The sequence below is a fragment of the Hirundo rustica genome, chromosome 2 (genome assembly GCF_015227805.2).
Source record: "Hirundo rustica isolate bHirRus1 chromosome 2, bHirRus1.pri.v3, whole genome shotgun sequence".
NCBI lineage: Eukaryota > Metazoa > Chordata > Aves > Passeriformes > Hirundinidae > Hirundo > Hirundo rustica.
Genome location: NC_053451.1, coordinates 48,898,851 through 48,920,756, shown reverse-complemented (window position 1 = coordinate 48,920,756; position 21,906 = coordinate 48,898,851). Strand labels below are relative to the sequence as shown.

Sequence of the window (21,906 nt, the reverse complement as noted above, 5' to 3'; positions counted from 1 at the left end):
CCAGCTGACATGCAATGGAAGGAGAATTGAGTGTGGAGAACACAGAGTCTTTTGGGTCTTTTGGATTTCCTGAGTTACATTTCTGTTTGAGTAAGAGTCAGTCTGCTCCTAGACAGCATTTGCCTTTCTTGCTCCCCTCCACACATCTCCGAAGGAGAGGTTAATTGCTGTGGGGTGCAAACCACCCAAAAGAGATTTTGGCTAACTTGGGACAGGAGTGAAGACACGAAGGGAGGATAAAGCTGCACCAGGGATTGACAGTGGTGGAAATGAAAATGGGGCTAGATATGGCTGCAGCGCTGATGAGGGGCAGTGCATGTGCCGTAAGGGGCAGCAGAACAGGGTGGGGGAGAGCAACAGCCCTGATGGCCTCCCATGTCCTCCTTTCCGTAGATCTGCCTCAAGCTGATGGAAGGTGACATGCCCATCTATTTCCAGTGCTGAGGGTGCCTGTCGTTTTATAAATCTAACCTGATATCTCTTGTCCTGTCCAGACTGTAAGTAGCTGTGCAACTTCTGGGCATGCCAAGAATGAAAATGGGAGTGGTGTAAAATTCTGAGAGCTAAATATATTGTTCATGCTGCTTTTTCTGCTTCTTTATCCCTCACTTTCTTAGATGCTTAACACATGTGTTCTAACACGAGGTCCTGTGAGAGTGTAGTGCTGCAATAACTCTCTCTGTCTTCCTGTAAGTACCTTCTAAACATTAACCAACACTTCCTCTACAGGGTTTGAGTTTGTTCTTGGGAATCAGGGCTCTTCCTTTAAAATGCTTCTTCAGTGCAACAACATGGTCTGCCATAGCTCTGCCACATCTCAGCATTCACTCAGGGCAATCAGATGCAGTTTAGAATGATTCCATCATTTCATGATAGGTTTCTGCCTTGTGCTGACCCACTTCTCTGTTACTCTTTTTATATATGTGTTTGTGTCCTGTTTTTTTCTGGGATAGAGATAATTTTTTTCTTAGTAGCCGGTACAGTGCTTTTACAGTTTTGGATTCAGTATGGGAATAATGTTGGTAACAGTGTGATGTTTTAGTTGTTGTTAAGCAGTTCGCACCCTAAGTCAAAGAACTCTCAGTTTCCCCGTGCTCTGCCAGTGAGGAGCTGCACAAAAAGCTGGGAGGGAGCATGGCCAGGACAGACCTGAACTGGCCAAAGGAACATTCCATACCACAGAACATCATGGCCAGCATATAAACCGGGAGGGTTAGCTGGGGGGGGGACAATTGCTGTTCAGGGATGGGCTGGGCATTGGTCAGTGGGTGATGAGCAATTGCACTGTGCATCACTCATGATTTATTTCAATTGAGTTTTATTATTTTTCTTAATTGCTATTGTTACTGTTACTGTAATCATTAGTATTAGTATTAGTATTGTATTTTACTTTGATTCAATTATCAACTGTCCTTATCTAAACCTACAGGGTTTCTTTCCCTTCCCCAACTCTCCTCCCCATCCCACGGGAGTAGAGAGGAGTGAGCAAGCAGCTGCATGGTGCTTGGTTTCTGGCTGGGGTTAAACCACAACAGTTTGTGTATGTGAACCATCCCCGACATAGTGATATACACCCATACAGATGGAATAGGTGTATTTCTGATGAAAGACAGGTCTGATAATTGCACAAATAAAGTACAGATAATGGAAATGAAATCAATGTACCCAGGCAGGAAATAAGCAAGTGCAATATGAAATGCACATTACACCACCGACAGGTATTTTAATATAGCTTGTGAATAAGGGATTTATTTATAAGGAAAATGCTAAGACAAAACCTCAGAGTCTAATTATTTATCCAGCTATGCAATTATTAGTTATAAATCTCTAGAATGGCTGAGAAAGTGTTTGGGGAAATGCCAAGTCTGGCTCAGTGTGAAATGCTATTGCTAGGAACTGTGTTATTCCTAGCAATATATTATGGCCAAAGACACCAGAGACTTTCCATTTTCTGTGAGCCCTGCCTTTTTGCAGCAAAAAATGTGCTTTCGGTGATGGCTTTAATATCATGTTGCAGGCTTCAGCCACACAGGGGAGGAGGAATGGAGGCAGTTCCATTTAATCCAGACCTTTCTGGATTAAATGTCTGTTATGTGGTTGCAAGGGACAACAGGGGACCGGGTTTAATGGCCCAGGTGATCCCTTCATATTCTGTACTCATATCCTCTGCTATTCAAATGGTTCCTTGGGGATCTCTGCCTGATCAAATATGAATGGCACTAAATCCTGAGACCTGTTGGAAAAGCACTGACCTGAGTGATATAATATGTGCTGAGGCAGAAGAGGAGTGTCTGAGTTAGCCTGGCTCAGTTTGTCTTACCCCAACCCCAAAACGACAGTATTTGTGGAACCAGACAGTGACAGGTCTTCAGGAGCAAGGGACAGCACTCTGCTTCCCTCACAGCTACTGCACAGAGTGGTCCTTTGTTAGAGGGGAACACTGGCCCTGTTTCAGTGCTCTTTGCACCTTCCATCCAAGGTACACCTAATCCTGTACCAAAAATCTCAACGTCACTAGATTTTGCCAATGGTAAAACAACAAACTCCATCAAGTAATCAGTAGGGTCTCCTGGCACACTGAGCACAGTATACTTTGCCCCCCGAATTTTGGATATGTGTCATAATTTCATCTTTTCCCACATATATGATGAGTATAAAAAATGAGTTATGTAGCATTGTATAGTTCTGACAGGGCTATACCAGAACTGTGCACTTATGGTAGGGATGGATACCTTAAGCAAATCTCCCACAAATTTCTGCTGTGTTTTATAAGGAACGACCAAGAAGCTGGTCCAGTAATCAACATTAGGTCCCCTGTTAGTGTAAACCCTATCACACTATCACATGTATTACCCTAACCAAACATGGGAAAAAAGCCAATTGGAATTTGCCATCTGGGTTAGAAAACCCCACAAAGCAACCGTAAAAAACACTGACATGTTTGGGCTGAAACTTCTAGGAAACGTTTCCCAGCTGACACTTGCCAAAACCCAGTGCAGACTGGTTTGTACTAGGGTTAGGAAGCTGTCCATGTAGAAAGACTTCCTGGAATGTGCCACCTTCTCAGCCTTGGTACAGCTTCACTATAACAAAGAGCTGCAACACAGACTGTGCTGAAGAAACGATTGCTGCATCACCCTGTGTTCTCTCAGCCCAGAATGGAGGAGAGGAAGTATTGAGGATCCTGCCAAATGTTGTCCCAAGCTACACTTTCACAGCTGCTGGCCCTGGATTTGTTTAGGCTCTTCTGGAGGCCCACATCTGACCTGTGTCTGCCCTGAGCCTGCCTGCATTTGGTGGCATTTTTGCTCAAGGATGCTGACTACAAGATGCAGGGGGTGTGACTGCAGGTTTGTGTGAGCTTCCCTGAGTGGACTGGGCACGATGATGGGATCCTTTACTCTGTGGGCTGCTGCTCCCATCAGCACAAGTCCCAGGACATGTCCCCTCACCCGAGCCTCGAGGAGAGTGTTCACACCCACCTCGATGCTGTTACTGCCCTTGGGGCTGCGGCTGTGTGGAGCTCCCGTGCAAGAACTGTGCCATTCCCCAGGCCAGCAGGGAATTCTCCTCCCCTGGGAGATGTAAGGAGATGGCTGCTTCTCCACTGCAAGCCCTGGGGCAGATTGGTACCATCCAGGCTTGAGGTTTGTGTGTGACTCATGGTCATCAGATGGTGGAGGGAGAGAACAAGCCCTGCCCAGCTGTGGTTTGAGGGCCTGTGGACTAATCCTTCTCTCAATTACAGTGCTGAATTTTTCATGCTGCAATAATAAAAGCCATTTGTACCATCCTGTAGTCATTTGCTGAATCGTTTGACAAAGAAACAATTTTGGCAGGGTGTCTCTTAATTGATTTGCAGCATGCATCACCGCTCTGTTCCCCCTGCCTTGCTGGACAGCCGTGGTGTACTTTGCAAAATTGGCTGGCAGCAGAAATTCATCACAACATAACATCAGCTGCACTGAGTCAACCCAAAAAATGCTTGTCAACATGCTCCTACCTCTGGTGGTGGCTGAGAGAGAGATCCCTGTGACTAAGTGTAAGCACAAGGCAGACAGGATGATACTCCCCAGGCCTCCTGTTAATTCTGGCTGTATTTAAAAGCAGCATTTGAGCCTGCACAGGATAAGCCTGCACTGACCCCGAGTTCAACACCACAACTACTCAGGCATCCTCAAAAGCAACCTCAGCTACACTGAGCAGAATACTCCTCATAGACAGAGATGAACACAGCTTCCCACCTTGCAATTAACCTTGCAGAAGATCTAGCCTCTCAGGCTCTTTCTGCAGATAGCTGTAACCCGCATAAACGAGAGGTCTTCTGCCTTTTGATGGGATGGAGTGGTTCAGGGAGAGGTTTGCTGAGTGCTGGTGCTGAAGCAGAGGTGGGGATGAGACACTGGGATCAGGACTGGGAAAGCAAGGGTTGGGACAAGCACATAAAGTTATGAACCATCTCCTTCCAGTGCCTGCAAGACATCAAATGCACTCAGTGGTGTAGGAAGCCACAGTGTTTCCATGTGATGTGCAACCTCACAACTCAACCCTACTTACCCTCCTAATCTGCATGGTGGCAGCACATGGGAGACCCATTCAGATCCCCTCACACCCCTCAGCGGCGCAAAAGGTTTCCCTGGGGCAGCTCTGCGCATCACGCAGCTGTTGGTGGGTCTAGAATGCCCATGGTCACAGATGAGTATCTCTGCATCCCACAGGAAGCAAACACCCGGCACGTTGTGCCCAGAGCCTGATGAGCCCTGGGAATGCAGCCCTGGTGGGATCCCACTGTTTCAAATTAGCACATCGAGTACACTGTCATCTGAAAGCTCCTCTGACCACACATGGCAGGGGAAAACCAGAATGTGTCACAGGGGATCTGGGAGAGAGGAGGGAAGAGAGGCAAGGGGTGATTCAGCATGCCAAATCAGCCCACCACAGAGTGAGTGGTGATGCAGGACGCTCAACACCTTGGAAACCAGGTCAGCCTCTTCCAAACACATTTTACAGTGAAATACTGGAGGCAGCTATTACTGAGGTGCAAATGTAATAAGTCATGAGCTCTGGGCTGGCAGCGTCTAAGAAATGTCAGGCTTGGGGAAGCACATGCAATCCCACAGAGAAGTGGTGGTTCTGGTGGGATGGGGACCTGTCACCTCATGGGAGCAAACAGCCTGCTGGCTCAGGGCACCTTGCTGACATGGCTGGGCTGGGAACAGGTAGGAGTGTATCACTGTTTGTCCCCTTTTCTGATTCTCATTCCTGCTATAAAAGACTGCTTCCAAGGCAGTGTGAATTGTGTGTGAACAGGAAAATTTTGGCTGACTTTTGCCAAGGAGTTGGAGCTAATGTGTAATTAGCAATGTCCAAAATTAAGCCAAGTCTGTGCTGCTGCCAGCCCTTTCAGAAGGGCTACATCTTTCTATTTCAGTCAGAAACCCCCCCACAAACTTACAAACCAAAGACCCTGTTTGGGAAATGAAAGTACACTTCTGAAATATAGCAGCCCAGGAACAAAGCCAGCCGTGGGTGGGATGAGCAATGACCAGCAGGGTTTTTGGTCCCCAAGCTTGGGCAGGGTTCCCTGCTGCTATTTCACATCTGTGAGCAGCGTCACTGGTATGTCATGGGTAGGGTCTGCGCTGTCAGAGAGCTGCAGCAGAGGCTGCAAGCTGGGCAAGAACCCCAGGTCAGTCCCATTTTCTGCGCTGTGTGGGATGCTGTGCAAATCCTACAGAGAGTGTGAGGGGAGAGAAGGGAGGGTTGGCCTCTGGGGGACTCTGTGGTGACTAGGGGAAGGAGACCTAAGCCCCACAGGATCATCTCAAGACCAATACATCAGCACAGCATTTACATCACACAGAAGAGACACACCGTGAGCCTCACAGGGACCTCTGTTAAGGTGCCCACATACAGCAATGGGGATCAGGAAGTTGAGGCAGGTTAAAAACAAGCAGTAAAGGGGGGAAAAAGGTTGTTCTCAGCTAGATCAGGTCCCTGTATGGCTTATCAGCTGGCTCTGCCAGTAGGTGCTTTGATTAGGAGGGATATGGAGGGGACAACAGAGAGGGATGAATAAGTGAAGCTGGCACTGAAAGGAATGCTTGGGGAGTGTCCTGAAGGGAGCAGGGAGAGTGGGCACATGAGATTTGGGGAATGAGGTCAGAGCTGAACCAAGCAGTTGGGTCGTGCCAAGAAAATGATTATTTTCTGCTCTTCAGCAGTACCTCTGCTGAAGGCAAGTGGAGTGAGCTACACTCCAAGAAACCTCAGTATTGTGAAACAGCTCAGGACTGAGCTGCAGCTTCAACAGTGATAAATGACTGCTGCTTTGGCATATGTCTGAAGCTGTCTGGGCTGAGAGAAGGAGGTAAATCTGTCCACCAGCAAAGGTGTGTGGTCCCCACAGTGGTGGTGGAGCACAGGAACACACGACTGCAGCCTCACAGCTGCTGTCAGGGACTTCCACCATCCCCTCCCATCTGCTGAGGGCAGTGGGAAGGCTGGCACTGCCTTTTGGAAAGAAATTCCTTTGCTGCAGCAAAACGAATAGCAAGAAGCATCTGGCCAGGAGATACCATGCTGTTCTGTTTAATCCCAGAGGACCAAGGGGGCTCTTGCTGGATCAGACTGACACCCTCTGAAGTGCTGTGCCAAAAGCATAAAAAACATTTATTTGGGGAGGAAGGCAGCAGTAGCACTCTCTTGAGAAAACACAGGAACAATAAATCAATCGTATGCTTGTACAAGTGGTGGCAAATAGCAGCACAGCAGGCAGCAGCCTGCTGCTCCAAAGCCTCCCAAAGCATCCCCTGGCCTTGCAAGAGGTCAGGGCACACAAGTAGGCTCCTGCCAGTTCCTAAATGGCAGAAACAGCACTGCCATAACCGCAAATTTAAATCCACTGCAACATCATCACACATTTATTTCCTTAGGTGAAAAACACATCCCATTTCCCCTCTGCACCCCACGTCACAGCTGCCCCTTTGGTGTCTGCTTCCCTTCCCCTGAGGATGAGCAGGAAGTTCCCAGAGGACAGCATCTGAGCAGCTCAGTAGGCAGCCAGCACCAAGCCCCAGGAGCTCCTCTGATGAAATCATCTCGCAGTGTGAAGATCCTCACAACTGAAACTGAAAAGTTATTTATTTCTCCTCTAAAGAGGAAAAAACATCTCACTGTGGAAGCCGTTTGTCCTTTGGGGCAGGAATCTCACTTTTGCCGGCTTCTGCGTTTCCATGCGCTGGCTGGAGCAGTGAGATATTCTGGCAGGATGGAGCAGAGCTGGTGTTCTCCTGCCCACAGCCTCCCTCTGCCAGGGCAGGTACAGTGAGGGGCAGAGTTCACCCCTCCTCCCTGCATGGGGCACGGGGAACACAATAGTGCTGCTAAGAGCACCCTTTGCTCCACTGCAGCCGGTCAGCAACGCACTGGCTGATTCTCCACCCTCAGCCCTCAAAGCATTGAACTGCCTTGATAGGAGCCACAGCTGAGGGGTCCTGCATGCTGCTCCAGGGATAGCAGTCTTCTTTACCCAAAGGGACTGTGAGGCCTGTATCTGTCCCCCACGTGCTCCAAAGGGATACCGTGGTGTAGAACGTCCTTCCTGCTCCCAGGAGTCAGCATGTTCTCTGCAAGGGTGCTGGTAGGCTCTGCTGGGCTCTGCAGAGCCCCACAAAAAGGGTTTTTTTCATGGGAATGCTCATCCTGCTCACTCCAGCGGGAACATGAGACCAACTTAAAAATCACACAGCTTTGAGACCAACTTAAAATCACACAATGAACGGTTTTACCACTGTTCTCAGTTTTTACTGCCCTTCCGCTTATCACAGGTGGATTATTTCCAAGCATAGCCTAGTCTTCCTCCAAGCGCCATCTGCAAGTGCCTTGGGCCAGTGCTCAGTCCCATCCCAACAGGGCATTGGAAAGGTTTCTGTGAATATTAAACCTGCTACTCTGCTAGAAGGAAGTAACCTCAGAGCAGGTGAGAGTTGAAGAAGGTGTCCAGGCCCAGTCTTTTCTCCATGCCAGCAGAATCGCTTTCCCAGTCGTCAGAGACACATTCGGAAACCTGACCTGGCATTGGTGTGACTTAGACCAAGCTGATACTGCACAGGATGATTTTTGAGCTCTGGGAAACTTGGAATACAGGAAATACTGCAGGAAACCCTTGTGGCTGGTGCACACAAATTTCTTATTTCACTCAGATTTTACCTGCTTGCTCAGATCCTGTGCTAAGCAGCACTGCTTGCTTCGGCGCGGGTAGGGAAGCGATCCTGCTTCAGGAATGAGTCTCCTGTTTAAAAGAATAACAAAACCCAGCATTGAATAGTAACAGTACACCTGTTCAGAAATGCGGATGCTCTCCCATTCCTGCCGGGCTCCAAACCTTGAGGGAACGGCGGGTGCCACGGCCAGCAGCACCGGCGTGCCGATGGGGCGAGTTTCCACTAGAGGGTTGTAGTGCTGTAAGGAAGCAGACGCGGTTACCGTGGCAGATATATTGCATGCATTCCAGGCCTTTGTCAGCAGATCAAAAGCAACCAGCGATATCCCGGCTTCCAGCAGTCTCTGCAGTCTCTGATGTGCGCAGGCTGCCAGCTGCGAGAGGGCTGGTGCCTGAGCAGCCCGCTTCCCTGCCTTCCCTGACAGCCTCCAGCTTCATGTGACTCAGCACCTACAACGTGGTCAGAGACACAGATAGACAGACAGATGGACGGATAATAGATAGATAGAGAGAGATGGTAAGTGAAACACGGTGCCTATGCACGAGCACTGATGGACAGAATGTTTGTTTGTGCACCTGGGTTCCTGATGCACGAAGAGCCGCGAGGCGCGGCAGCGGCGCGCCGTGGCAGTGAGCCAGGGCACCGCGGGTGAAGCAAAGCCCACAGCCTGGCAACGCGACACGGCGAGCGGGGCGTTTTGCAGCGTCAGCACAACGATAGCATCACAGCGTCGTCCAGGCTGGAGGAGACTTACTAGGTCATTGAGGCCAGCTGTTAGCCCAGGACTGTCAAAGTCCAACACCAAACCGTGCCCCTCAGTGCCACATCTACACAGCTTTTAAATACCTCCAAGGATGGTGACTCCACCACTTCCCTGGGCAGCCTGTTCCAATGCCTGACCATCCTCTCAGGGAAGAAATTTTACCTAATATCCAGGCTTAACCTCCTCTGGTGCAACTTGTGGCTATTTCCTCTTGTCCTCTTGCTTGGTTGTTTGGGAGAAGAGACCTTTCAGGTAGTTGTAGAGGGCAATAAGATCTCCAGCGCCTTATCAGTGCTGTGTACAGGAGGTGATCACTTCCCTGGTCCTGCTGGCTACACTGTTCCTGATCAGCAGAGCTGGGAAGCATTAGCTCTCCATATACAGCTTTGGCTCCAGGCCAGGAGCTGCCATGCTGGGCAGTGCACCGAACACATGTGCTGGCCCCTGGAGTTTTCAAGCCAGTCTTAAGCAGGGGCCATCGGAGGGGACTGCCACTTCTGCCACCGACCACGTCCTCAAGTCCGGTGCTGCTCAGCAGGTCCTCATAGGTTCTTGTGCATGTGACCCAGCATGCATTTTTATAGTGGTGTTTGTATTTTTGCATGTTTATCTGTGGAATCATAAAATCATAGATTGGTTTGGGATGGAAAGGACCTTTAAAGGTCATCTAGTTCAACCCCCTTGCAAAGAGCCTGTGTGTGCAGCTTTCTGAGTAGAGGGTGTGCTAAGTGCTGACAACTGTACCAGTGAGATCGGAGGGGTTTTGCTGCTGAAAACAAAAACTGGAGCTGTGTAAGACTGTGGGAAAAAGCCCAAATATCACTGATGTTGCCTCCTTTTCACAGAAAGAGTGGGAAGGCAAATGCAGCCACAAGGCCTGCCTGTAATATGGAAAACACAGTGTGACATTCACCAAGAATTTACATAGTGATCAATTTATGTTGCACCTGTTCATCTGATACCATCACTATTTCCATTTACAGATAGATGGAAAAAGGACTTTGCCTACATTTTAATATTCTGTTATCAGAAAGGTTTTGGGGAAGCAAGTAGGAGATATTCCTGCAAAATTAAACTTTACAGCAAAAGATGAGCTTTGGCTTCTTCTGAAAGATGACCTGATCATACCTAAGCACAACTATGTAAAAGCCAGCCATCCAGGTGACAGAGAATCACAGAATATCTTGAGTTGGAAAGGACCCACAAGGACCATGAAGTCTAACAGAGAGGCCATAGAGTGCTATGATAACTTATCTGACCCAAAATAGACACTTGGATCTTCTTCCCTTTACGGCTGGCTGGTGGAGAGACACTTATGCTAACAGGGGAAAGTAGGAGTTTAAGTGAGCTGTTTCTTGATATCGAGGACAAAAAAGCCCCAGGGGAGACTCAGCCATCTGAGGAGACCTGCAAGGTGGACATATAGAGCTGGGAGAGCCACCTCCCACAAGTGATGGTTTCCATTGACAAGTTCCAGACCTCAGGGAGGCCAAACAGACTGGAGAGCAGGAACTGGTGCTGGTGAAGGTTCTCCTGCTCTGAACTGGCTAAAGGTGGTGGCAGCATGAGCCTTTGCTGATCCCAGCAATGCGGAAGAGCTCTGTAGCTCCAGACCACAGGGGTTATCCCTCTCCTCCTGGGGTGCTGCCATCCCCTGATGGGTTGACACCGTGGGACAGAAGGGTAGTGGGTCTCCACCAAGGATAGGCAGCTGACATGAGCTATGAAGAGAGCTAGGGCAGAAAAGTGTGGTATGGGGAGTAATTGGAGTATGTTATATGGGCGGGAAGGAACAGGAGTGCCCTGCCTGGGAATAAGGTGTCTCAGCAGCTATAGGTTGGAAGATTAGATTAATTTTTTTTTTAATTACCTGCTCTAAACAGTGAGAACATTCATAATCTTCATGCAATAAATGCGTCTATTACAAATCTTTCACATCTAATATTCCTGTAGAGCACACACACAAAAAGAAAAAGATGCATGTGAATTGCCAGCTGCAGAGGAGAGCAGCCTTGCACAAGCACCTTTGCCCCATGAGACAGCACCAAAACCCTCCAGCCTTAGTGTAGTACAAAGGCAGATGACTTTCTGCACCTGCTTTTGTGAGCAGCTCTGCAAACCCTCTTCTCACATAGCGAGGAGTGTCATTCCCTCCCGAAGGAGTCATAAAACACTGCTTTATCCGTGCTGCATGCAGCAATCAGACAGGCTTAAGAGCTTAGGCACTCGTAGGGTGGCAGTGCTTAAAAACATCGCACCGACCTGTTTGCCTGCCTCGGTCTGCAGCACTAATCAGAGCTCTCCCCGGCGTGGCCTTGCGGGGCACATTGTCAGAGCTGGAAGCAGAGCACAGGACGTGCCCACGGAGGGGGACTTGTTCAGTTGGGTCCTGTCGGGGCCGTGCACAGAGAGCCCAGCGTCCCTGCCCTCGCTCCGCTCTGCGGCCAGCTGCTGAGCCACGGAGCGCTGGGATCACGCCGCGGGCGAAGAAGATGCCAGCAGACACATTTCATCGCTTTAGACTGTTTTAATAAACAAAGCCAATCCAAACAAACCCAACCCCACCGGCGATACACCGGCTCCTCATTTACACACCACTCCTTTTCCCAGCTCTGGGAGAACAAAGAGGCTGAAGTGCAAATGAGATTGTCAGTGTGGTGAGTGTTATGCACATGAATATTTATCAAGGAACACCAGAGAGGGGCCAATTTGCTACCCTCCTGCAACAGCAAGAGCTTGGTCATCAACAAGTCGGAGGGACAGGGTAGGTGAAGATGCTGGTCCACGCCTTTGTGCGGGCAGGGGCGTGTGGAACGCCGGCGAAAGGCTGTTCTTGCATCTGAGGATGACTCGGGGAGCCACCAGTCAGGAACGACACTGGGAGGATCCTGGGTTTTGGGACAAAAGCTAAGTACAACACAACTATGAAGCAAGAATACAATGTCCCTTCCAGTCATGCAATCAGCTTGCAAGATGCACTTTAGGAAAAAAAAAATTCTAAAGAATTAACTGAAAGTTGTTACCATTCCTTGGGTGTGCCAAGTGCCCATGATAAGTTTTTTTTCCTGAAGAAAGAAGCAAGGCTAAATTAAATTACAGAGCTTGTCAAGCGTGAGATTTACAGAAATCTCACTGGGTTATGGGTTCATTTCTTAAACGGTTGAATTATAGCAGCTTCTGGGCATCAATATACGAAGCATGCTGACCCCCTAGGTCAGGGTTAGGGGGGTCATACTCCCCAGGTTAGGGTATGAGCAGCAGTGGAGAGATCGCGCTGGTTATTGTCTTAATGTGTATTTCAAAGTCACTTCCAAAAAAGAAGACGAGATAGTAGTTGAGAATTCCAGCCACAGACATGAGGAACAGGAACAAAATGATGCGCTTTCCAAACAGGTAACCAGGAGTGCTGAGGAGACAGAAATGGGAAAAAGCAATTTGTTAATGCGCATCATCTCACACGAGAACCCTCAGACTTTGGACTCAGCAGCTGTCGAGACCAACTGAGAAACCTCAGGGGCTGAGAGAGAGGGGGAAAATTTCTTTTCTGCCTTGCTGGGCAGTTGAGAGGAGCGAAATGTAATTTTCAGGATCCGTTTGGGTCTGGATTTGGGCTTCTGTTCTCGGCATAGGCTGCTGCTTACAAAAGCGCCTGCTGCTTACCAAAGCGCCTGTTCAGAGGGACTTGAATGTGTTCTCATCCATTACAGGCTGTGGGACAACTCTGTTTCACATGTGTGTAATTTGCTTTATTAATATAAATAAAACATAAGTATTATTATAAAAGGACAATCTCATGCAAATAGTGGCACAAACATGCAAACCTGTGTTTGTAGAGAGTCCTGTGAGCACGAGCTGCAAAGCCCCCTGACCACAGTGCTGCTGCACATCCGACATCTCCCACAGCTACCCCCATTTATCCAAAAGAGAGGGGCTTTCCTGCACTACCCAATGCCAGCACCTCTTGCAGGCAGCACCACAAGCCAGCAGCTGAGCATGTGGAAGTGGCAGCATCCAGCTGTGCAGCTATCACATTCTGGATTTTGTAAAGAGGCTCTGCAACTCCTTACCTCTGAGTCCTCTCCCCGAGGTAGCCCACAAAGTACTTCTGTCTCACAAACAAGTACATCAGGCCAGCAAAGGCAGCAGGAGCTGGGTAAAGGATAAAACAAGGCATTAAAAACACCAGCCCAGGTCTCACTGTACACACTGTCCCCATCTGCTGCATGCCCTGGAATGGAAATGGGAATCTGCAGTCTTGGATTATGAGACAAGCACTGGAACTGGGATGGAGACCTCTGCATGGGAAACAGCACTTGCCTTGCCCTCACACCAGCTTTTCTGAAGACTTTGTGGGTGTAATCCTGCCCACAACTGTGCCCACTGCAGAGCACACACTCACCATCATCCTTCCAGCACCTAAAGGGGGGGCTACAAGAAAGCTGGAAAGAGGGGCTTTTTACAAGCACATGAACGCATAGGACAAGGGGGAAAAGGCTTTAACCTCAAAGAGAGCAGGTTTAGATTATATTTAAGGAAGGAGTTATTCATGGTGAGAGTGATGAGGCACTGGCACACATTTCACAAAGTTGCAGATGTCCCATCCCTGGAAGTGTTCAAGGTCAGGTGAGATAGGGGCTTCCAGAAACCTGGTCTGGTGGAAGGTGTCCCTGTGCCTGGCAAGGGAGCTGGAATGAGATGATCTTTGAGATCTTTTCCAACTCAAACCATTCTTTGATTTTGTGAAATCCAGTGTGAGTCGTACCAGGCTCAGGAAAGAGAATGGTAACTCAGGTACTGTCCTCACCAGAAATAGAAGGCCATTGATAGAAGTACTTCACTAGGAGCAGGTGGAGGTTACACTTTGGTTCAATACTAACTTCTAAGCATATAACAAGGGGCTTTCCCCCATTATGCTAGCTCTTCCCACAACTGCAGACAAAACTGCTTCTCCTCCTGGTCAGGAAACTCCTTTTTCCCCAGCAAGAATAGACATGTACCCCAGGTAAGCACTCATCTTAATGTTAGATAAACTCACATTGCATCGAAGGGGATCACAATTAGGAATGCAGGACAGTAGTCCTGGGTTGCCCTCAGCACACAGGAGAGCTGGCAGTTCTGGCAATTTAATAAATTGAGCCCGTTTCCTGTCCCAAGGCTGAATAATGTGGCAATAATCCAGCAACCAAGTACTAAACCTTTCACCCAAAACAAAGGGAACTCATCCATAATGCCAGTATGGGAAATGTCCCTGGCCTGGACTATCTTGAATCCAGTCTGGGAACACATCTGCTGGCATAAGCCAAGCCATGCCACGAGCGTGCTGCCACTCAAGCAGCACGCTCCATTCCAGGACAGGAGGGCAAGAGAGGTTCCCCTGCTGCAGGAGGGTTGGTCCCTGAAAGTGAAACTGCCAAACTGCTCACCATCCTTCGCTGAATGTGGTGCCAGGTTGAAGGGGAAAAACCAACCGAACAACCAACCAAACAAAAGAGTGTTACCTTGGCTGCAGAGAAGGCCAGCACACCAAAGCACAGCGAGAAACGTAGGGTATGCATGTCCGCAGTTCTGGCTAGAATGGAATTTATAGGAGAGAAATCAGAGCACTGGCGAACAGAAAAACAAATCAGTATGTTTCACCAGCAGAGAATGGTGTCAGGTGAATTTGGGCTGCACTAGTGCCCTTAAGAATAGATTTTACCCCAGAGCGGTGGGAGGCCCCTGACCTGCCAAGGGCTGGGCTCCTCGCCCACATCTGCTTCCCTGTTTCCTCAGTCAGATAATGGATGCTTTTATGCTGCCTGAGGAGGAAAACAAACCATCCTGTGCCCGTACGGCACCTGTGAAAGCCACTTTCTCCCTAACCTGTTTGACCATGATAGATGCTGTGAGCTTTATTGGCTTAAAGTCCTTTTAGCTGAGTCATATTAATAAAGCTATTGGATGAAACCAACAATGTAGAATTGCACCACAAATAAGAGTGTCTCACAGAGCTAACACATGTCTTTGTAGGGGAATAGGAATGGTTTCCAGCTGCCTCCTTTAGCTGTGAATGCTTTCTGAGGGGGAATATTGAAGAAGTAGAGAGTGATTCTATGTGGCAAAGGAGTGGAGAAGTGGAGAGCTGTGTGCCAAGGGAAGCGCCAGAGACCAAGGGATTTGTACAAGCTCTGCCACCCACCTGCTCCTCAGCAGGCTGATGTCTCTGCTGGCTCTTTCCTTTTGAGCCCTTGGGACTCTGGCTGTGCCTGTGCCACACTTCCAGCAGGGAAGAGTGAACTGGTTCCCAAATGAAGGGACACAGTACTTGTGATACTATATAGATGCAGCACATGACGGCAAGAAGGGTGCTGGATTCAGCCAGCAAATATATCCGAAAACCTCATGTCAAACACAGCTAGGGATAATGTACAAAGCCTTCATCTGAGGGAATTTGGAATCCACCCCTGTCCCCACAAAAGGTTTGGATTTAATTTTAATGCAGAGCACGATAAATCCCACTCTGCCCTCACCGACTCCTCAGTTCTTGTCTACTCACTTGGCAGTGTAGACGCGCTCGAAGGAGGAGGAACCCTGCCGCTGCAACCCCTTGCCATTGCAGTGTCTGCTCTCATGCTCCACTTTGTTAGCAAAAAAAGCTGTGAAAAAACCACAGAGTATTCAGTCTGAGATGTCATCAGAAGCTGGGCTTTGTGAGCTCCGCTCTGTTCTCATGAGCATCCATGCTGGACAGATGGCAGGAGAAGACACGGGTGTGAGGGTGCAGGATGCAGCCAGTGTGCTCGCTCTGTCATCCAGGTTTAACCAAACCCTCCATGCATCCCCACACGTCTGCATGTGACTGGTAGCAGGCTCTCACCTCCAATCCCTGCTTCATCCCAGCATTGCACTTTGGGCAGTCTCTGCATCTCTGCTGCAGAAGCATTGCCCTGACCCGGTCCTTTCAGCTCCCATCGGGAAAAGAGCTTTCCAGTCAGAGCTGCCAACCCCAAATCTTGCTCTCCAACAGAGCAGAGAGACAAGGGAGTCTATTCTCTTTTAGTGAAACCCACTTGCCAAACTGAGGACATGCTGCAGGGCTGGTTCTTTTCCCAGAAAGGCCCAAAGAAAGCCTGGTCTTAATGGTTGATATCTGTGTATCCTTTTAAGCAACAGAGTTGTGTCAGAGTGTTAGCTGCTGCAAAAATGCAGCACCTCAAGATAATGTATCATGCTCTTGACAAACACGTTTTATCTGATGACACTAAACCAGAGACCATCAATCATATGTCTAAATACACCAGAGAGAGCTCTAGCAGGCTACAAGCTGCAAGCTTTCTGTTGTCATGCACCCCATCTCAAGTGCGTCCAAATCATTCTGTGGCTTGGAATATTAACCTAATATATACACATAAAAGATATCCCATCAGGAAATACATTATTATAGCAATAAATTTTTACTAGATAAACTGCAGGATTTCATCTCTGCAATCTGAAGAGTTGCCTCTTTCCCCCCCGCTTCATTGATGCTGTAAATAGGTATTTCGTACTTCCACTGTCTTTAATAAAAACTACTGAGTTTTTTGGTTCCCAGTATGGTGGGATCCCCTGGGTACATACAGCCCCTCTGCAGAAAAACCCAGGGTGCTTTAAGCCAGGCTGCAGACCCTCCCAGTGCCACCAGCACAGTGCACTGGCTGCCTCCTCCTGGGGGACACAGACCAGACATCATCCTGCGGCACAGAGTTCTCAGCACCTCCACCTGCACACCAGCCCAGCCTTTGGCACGAGGTTACCCTGCCCACAGCGATTAAGAGGACCTAATTAAAGAGGACCAAGTTGAACGGCACGTTTTTGTCCAGAGCTGCAGCAACGGGAAACCACTTCCTGCATGTCTGGGACCACATGGATGCACTGGTAGCATACCTCCTCCCTTTCTTTTATCATGCACGGGAAATCTCTAGAAAATACCACAGCTTCCGAGAAAGCCAAGTAAGCTATTTAACTTCCTCTCCACTGCTGCAGGTGCTGCCATTTCCCAAACACCAGGCTGCTGCTGCAGAGAGGCTCCAGGATGTCAGGAGGCAGGAGGGTGCTTTCACAAGCCATCGTGAGAGGAGTGGGCAGAGCAAGGCTGGAGTGGAGAGGTTTAATTCACCTCAGCTGTTCCAGGAGATAATACCCTGAGGCTCCAAGGCTGCACAGACTGCCCAGAACCTTAACAGTGGCGGTCCCACTCTGATCAAGGTAATGGGCAAGAGTCCAGTGTAAGCGTGGTTGTTTCACAAGTCCATGCCAACAGAAACTGGGAACTGGTGATCCCACGTAGCCGGCGCTTGCAAACGTGCCCCTTATTTCTCTCCACTTTGCTTCCTCTCTCCTGATCTGCTCAGCAATGACCACTGATCTGCCCTGAAAGCTGCTGGATTGCGACATCTCTCTGGTAAAAGAACAAAACTTCAGGCTGCATGCGTCACAACTCAGCGGTATGCGGCCACATGAGTCATTCCGTAGGACGTGGAGATTCCATCATGAGCAAGGTGACGGTAAATGGACACCAGACTGAGGCAGCACCGTAGCCCACATCCATCTTTAGGAATAACAGCATTCAAGCTGTTTTCTAATCACAAATTTACGTGGTACTGACTTCATGCACTTAGAGACAGTCAAGCAGAGGCCCAAGTGCTTTGCTGAACGAGAGCCACAGCAAGAGTTCAGTACACCTGATACCCCTTGACAAACATTTCTACTGCCTTCATAACTGCATTCACTGCAAGACCGCATATTAGGTCTGGTCCTTCTAGACAGAAAACTCGGGAAGAGGAAATCAGATGGTGCAAAGCTTGAAATCATGTCTGCCTCACGTGCTTGGCAGACTCTGCCAAGCATCTTACTTCCCCTTTGTAGCAGCTGGGTCAATAATCTCATAGACAGATAAAAGCACATGGATGGAAGTCTGACACATGTGAGTGAGAGAAAAAAACCTGTATATAAAGTTATACGATTACATGCGCCATATTCTGGTGATGTCACACGCCGTGCATTTACCAGAGAATAGCATTGGGTTAAATGATGTGGCATTTAGTGCCTAGGTTGAAACTAAACCAGTATGAATCTCCTTTTTTTTTTTTTTTTTTTCTCCTTGGCAGCTAGGCTCCCACCACCTCCCCCTCTCTGTAGCAGCCCAAGAATAACCCATTTCCTAGGACATTGTGTTCAGTGGGAATCTCCCATTGGTAATAAGAAGCCTTCACTAAAGATTTCTGGAATTTTCACCAGCTCCCCATCCCACTGCTGGATGTCTTCGAACCTGGACAAACTTACTGCAGCTGAGGCAAAACGCAATCCTTTCTTTGTATTCTGGGAAGAATTTCCTGCTAAAATAAGTATTTGTAAGAGAGGATGAAGAAGTTAAAATCGAATTTGCACAGGAGAGATACTAGTTTTATTTAAAAAATCTTGAAGACTATACAAGGGACTATACAAGGTCTGAATAAGAGCTAGAGAAAGAAACTTCAGCATCTCAGGAAATGTACAGTGCTCTTGGAAGCGCAGGTAATTGAGATTAGTTATACTGCAGGACTTGGAGATGCAGAAAAGCAGGAGAGTTGCCTGCTTCATAAACAGCCCACACAGACTCCTCCAGTTCTATCCCCTTCACCCAGCTCCATGCAAAGGTCTGACCCACTGCAGCCCCCCAGGGACTCCATCCCTGCCCACGGCAGCAGGGCTCCAGCTTGAGAGCAGCCCCGGCTGACCACAGTAGGGACCTAGGTCAGAAAAAGAGGCCTTAGTCCACAAAGCAAAATGCATATTGCCACAGGCTATCCCAGCATATTAGTCCTTACGTTAGCTGAAGTGTATAACAAACTCACCCTAGAATGACAGAGAGTAAGACCACGTGACTGCCAGGATTCTGCCACAATGTCACACAAAACCCTGTGCTTAGAAGGCTGTTTCTAAAGCCAAAGCCATGCCTAAGCATGCATGCACTTATAACCAAAGATTATCTATCCAAAGATCAGCTCAGCCTATGTCATCCTGAACTTTCTTCAGCTCCCTGCTATCCCTTAAATAAATGTTTATTTTTGTCTTACCGTTCTGGACAACGCTGATCAGGGTGACGATGGCAAGCAGGACAATGTTCCCCAGGGTCTCCTGGTCCATTTTGTGACTGGGCTGTCCGGGTGGATGGTGCAGCGTCGGTGGCAGCTCAGTGCTATGATCACAGAACGAGGAAGTGAAGGTCTTATCTCGAATCATGAAACACTTCCTATGGCTTCACAGGAGAGTGGCAGCACCCTCTGCTCTCGTGCCTGTCAGACCAATAACCGCAGGCTCGCTCACTCATCATGTACAGACCAAGGCCAGGGGAAAAAGAGATTACATGGCTGCAATCTAAGAAGATACATAATGGGGAAAGATACCTATTGCCCTTCCTACACACAAGCAAAACCTGGGTATCTAAAGCATGTCCTAGCATTTGGCCGGCTGTCTGGAACAGCAGAAGGCTGGAAGAAATGAGTCAGGCCACCACGGCACTGTCAGCAAGCGCCCGACCACTCCACAAGTAGCTGGGAGAAGAAATAATATTGACAAGTCTCAGCAATGGTGTTGCTCTCATGCAGATGCTCTTCCTGGCCACATCTCCATCAGTCTCACCAGTGAGGACACCCCGGGCCTGCACGTCACAAACCAGAGCTCCTGAACCCCCTGGCATACTGGAATGGGCAGTACACCAGTGCTGCGAGCACAGAAATATGTCTTTTGTTAGCAGGCATGGATCCTGCATCCTTCCCCCTACAAATAACTCCTTGAAGACAGTGACAGCTACAAGCATGCAGCATTTTACAGGCTCAGACTTCACAGTTGTGCCCCAGTTTTAGTGCTTGAAGCCCAATATAGCTGAGCACAATTGCTGCAGCATGTTCACAGCTCGCATCCAACCCCTTGATGAAGCTGGCACAGAAGCACTGGCTGCAGTGTTGGACAGAGTGGTGGGTTGACCTTGGCTGAACATCAGGTGCCCACCCAAGCCACTCTATCTCTCCCCTCCTCAGCTGGACAGGAAAGAGGAAATAGAACGAAAGGCTAAGGGGTTGAGAAAAGGGCGGTGAGAGATCACTCACCAGTTACTGTCACAGGCAAATCAGACCTCTCTCTGGGTGGGACCCAGCCAGGTAAGAGTTCCCAGCAGAAGCCAACCTGAAAAACCCATCTTTTTCTATGGGGACATGCTTACTTACAATGGTGGTTTTTTACGCAGTCTATCATGCAAATTTTTATTATTCAGTCTTACATATGGAAAACTCTCATATATTTTGGGTATAAACAAATACACAGGAATGAACTGGCTGAGAGGTAGGTGATTAACACTGTGAGCTCTGACACAGTTATCAGAATAGGAAAAGGCTGTATTCCTGGGGTGCCTTCCCTACAGTCCATATAGATACGACTGTGTGAGAAGCAAGGCCATAAAGAATGTCAAGGTTTAGATTTGGCTTGTGATTTTTTCTTCAGATTTTTAACTTTTGCCAGATTTGCTTAGTAAAAAAAACCCCAAGTCCAAGAACAAAAAGAGAAGCACAAGAGCTCTTTGAGAATATTTTTATTCAGGCTAAAGTTCTCTTTTTCCCCAGAATACAGCCTTTTCCTGCTTGAACATCAATGTTTATGGTTTGTGGTGTATCGAGCAGAGGACTGTAGCTGGTATTTAGGGATGGTATTTAGGGATGGTATTTAATGCTAAGCACCTACTAATCTTCTGAGAAGAAAAATCCATCACTGAAAAGCCATTATTGAATTAAGCCAGAAGAAGAATATTGTCTAAGCAGAGATCAGTGTTATGACTGCAGAGAGAAGAGCTGTGCACGGGCACGGGCAAGCAGGAGGCAGCTGCTGACAGGACAGGGCGAAGGGGACAGCGCAGGTCCTCAGGATATCTGTGGTAGGAGGATTCCCAGTCATCCTCCTGCAGCAGGCACTGAGCCTTCTCCTTCTTCCACCGGTTTTATGCCTGTGCAAACCTACCAGGCAGCCTGCAGCTTGCTTTTGATTTACAAGTGGCAGTACAAGCACATGAGCCTGCTCCAACTTGCCAAGAAAACACACACGCCTCCTCACTATCAAAGATTTCCCAGAGGTGACTCCTATTCAGCAGAACTCTTGTACAAAAGAGGGTAGGAATCTGGCTGCCGAGGTGGGAATGTGCCGTAATGCAAAAACCCCACGGCACACCAGGAGTTTATGCCAGCAGGATTTCCAGCTGGCTGACCCAAGCTCCCATCCCTCGCCCTGTGTGCTGGCCACATCGTGAGAGATGAGCTGTGGATGCCTTTGCTTTCTCCTTGTCCTGCTCTTTGTTTTGCAGCTCTTTGCTTTGCCGCTGCTCAGTGCCTCTCACCACACACTCATCCCCACTTTGCTCTTCTGCTCCTCCCCTTCTGATTTCCCTGTCCTCCGGCACCGCTTTGGCGTTTTGGCACTTGACATCCCCAGTGCTTTTCTGGAAACCCAGCCTGTTCCCTCCTCTCACCCGGGTTTGCTCCAAAGCCATCCCACATGTATGCGTGGAGGAAAGCAGGGTTTCACACTCCCCCCTGCAGTAAAAAAAAAAAAAAAAAAAAAAGAGAGAAAAATCATGACATCAACTCCAGGGCTTGTTAAAACGATTTCTTGGTGCGCAGGGAGGAAAAAGCTTTGCCAGCAAGAACCTCTTTGGTACGGCTGCCTTAAGAAAGGAACTGCAGGGCTTTGTTTTATTGTTTGTTTGTTTGTTTAAGTGCAGCATCACTCTGAGGGCTCTGCTTGAGGAAAAACAAGGAAATCAAAACGGCACATGAAACATGGAAGAAGAAGTCCCCTTACCATGGCAAGACAACACTGTTGTATAGCCAGACAGAGCAGAAACCTTTTGTGGGGAGGAATATTACCTTTTCATAC

The 21,906-nt window shown here is 48.5% G+C and overlaps 1 protein-coding gene across 1 annotated transcript; it reads right to left on the bottom strand.

Annotated features, from left to right (window-relative positions):
* Positions 1 to 11,552: 11,552 nt before the first annotated feature.
* ALOX5AP (arachidonate 5-lipoxygenase activating protein) lies at positions 11,553 to 19,182 on the bottom strand. The gene is made up of 5 exons (XM_040056094.2): positions 19,062 to 19,182; positions 15,524 to 15,623; positions 14,487 to 14,557; positions 13,056 to 13,137; positions 11,553 to 12,394 (listed from the first exon to the last, which is right to left on the bottom strand). The coding sequence occupies exons 1-5, from the start codon at positions 19,129 to 19,131 to the stop codon at positions 12,232 to 12,234; spliced, it is 486 nt and encodes a 161-aa protein (XP_039912028.1). The 5' UTR covers positions 19,132 to 19,182; the 3' UTR covers positions 11,553 to 12,231.
* Positions 19,183 to 21,906: the final 2,724 nt, after the last annotated feature.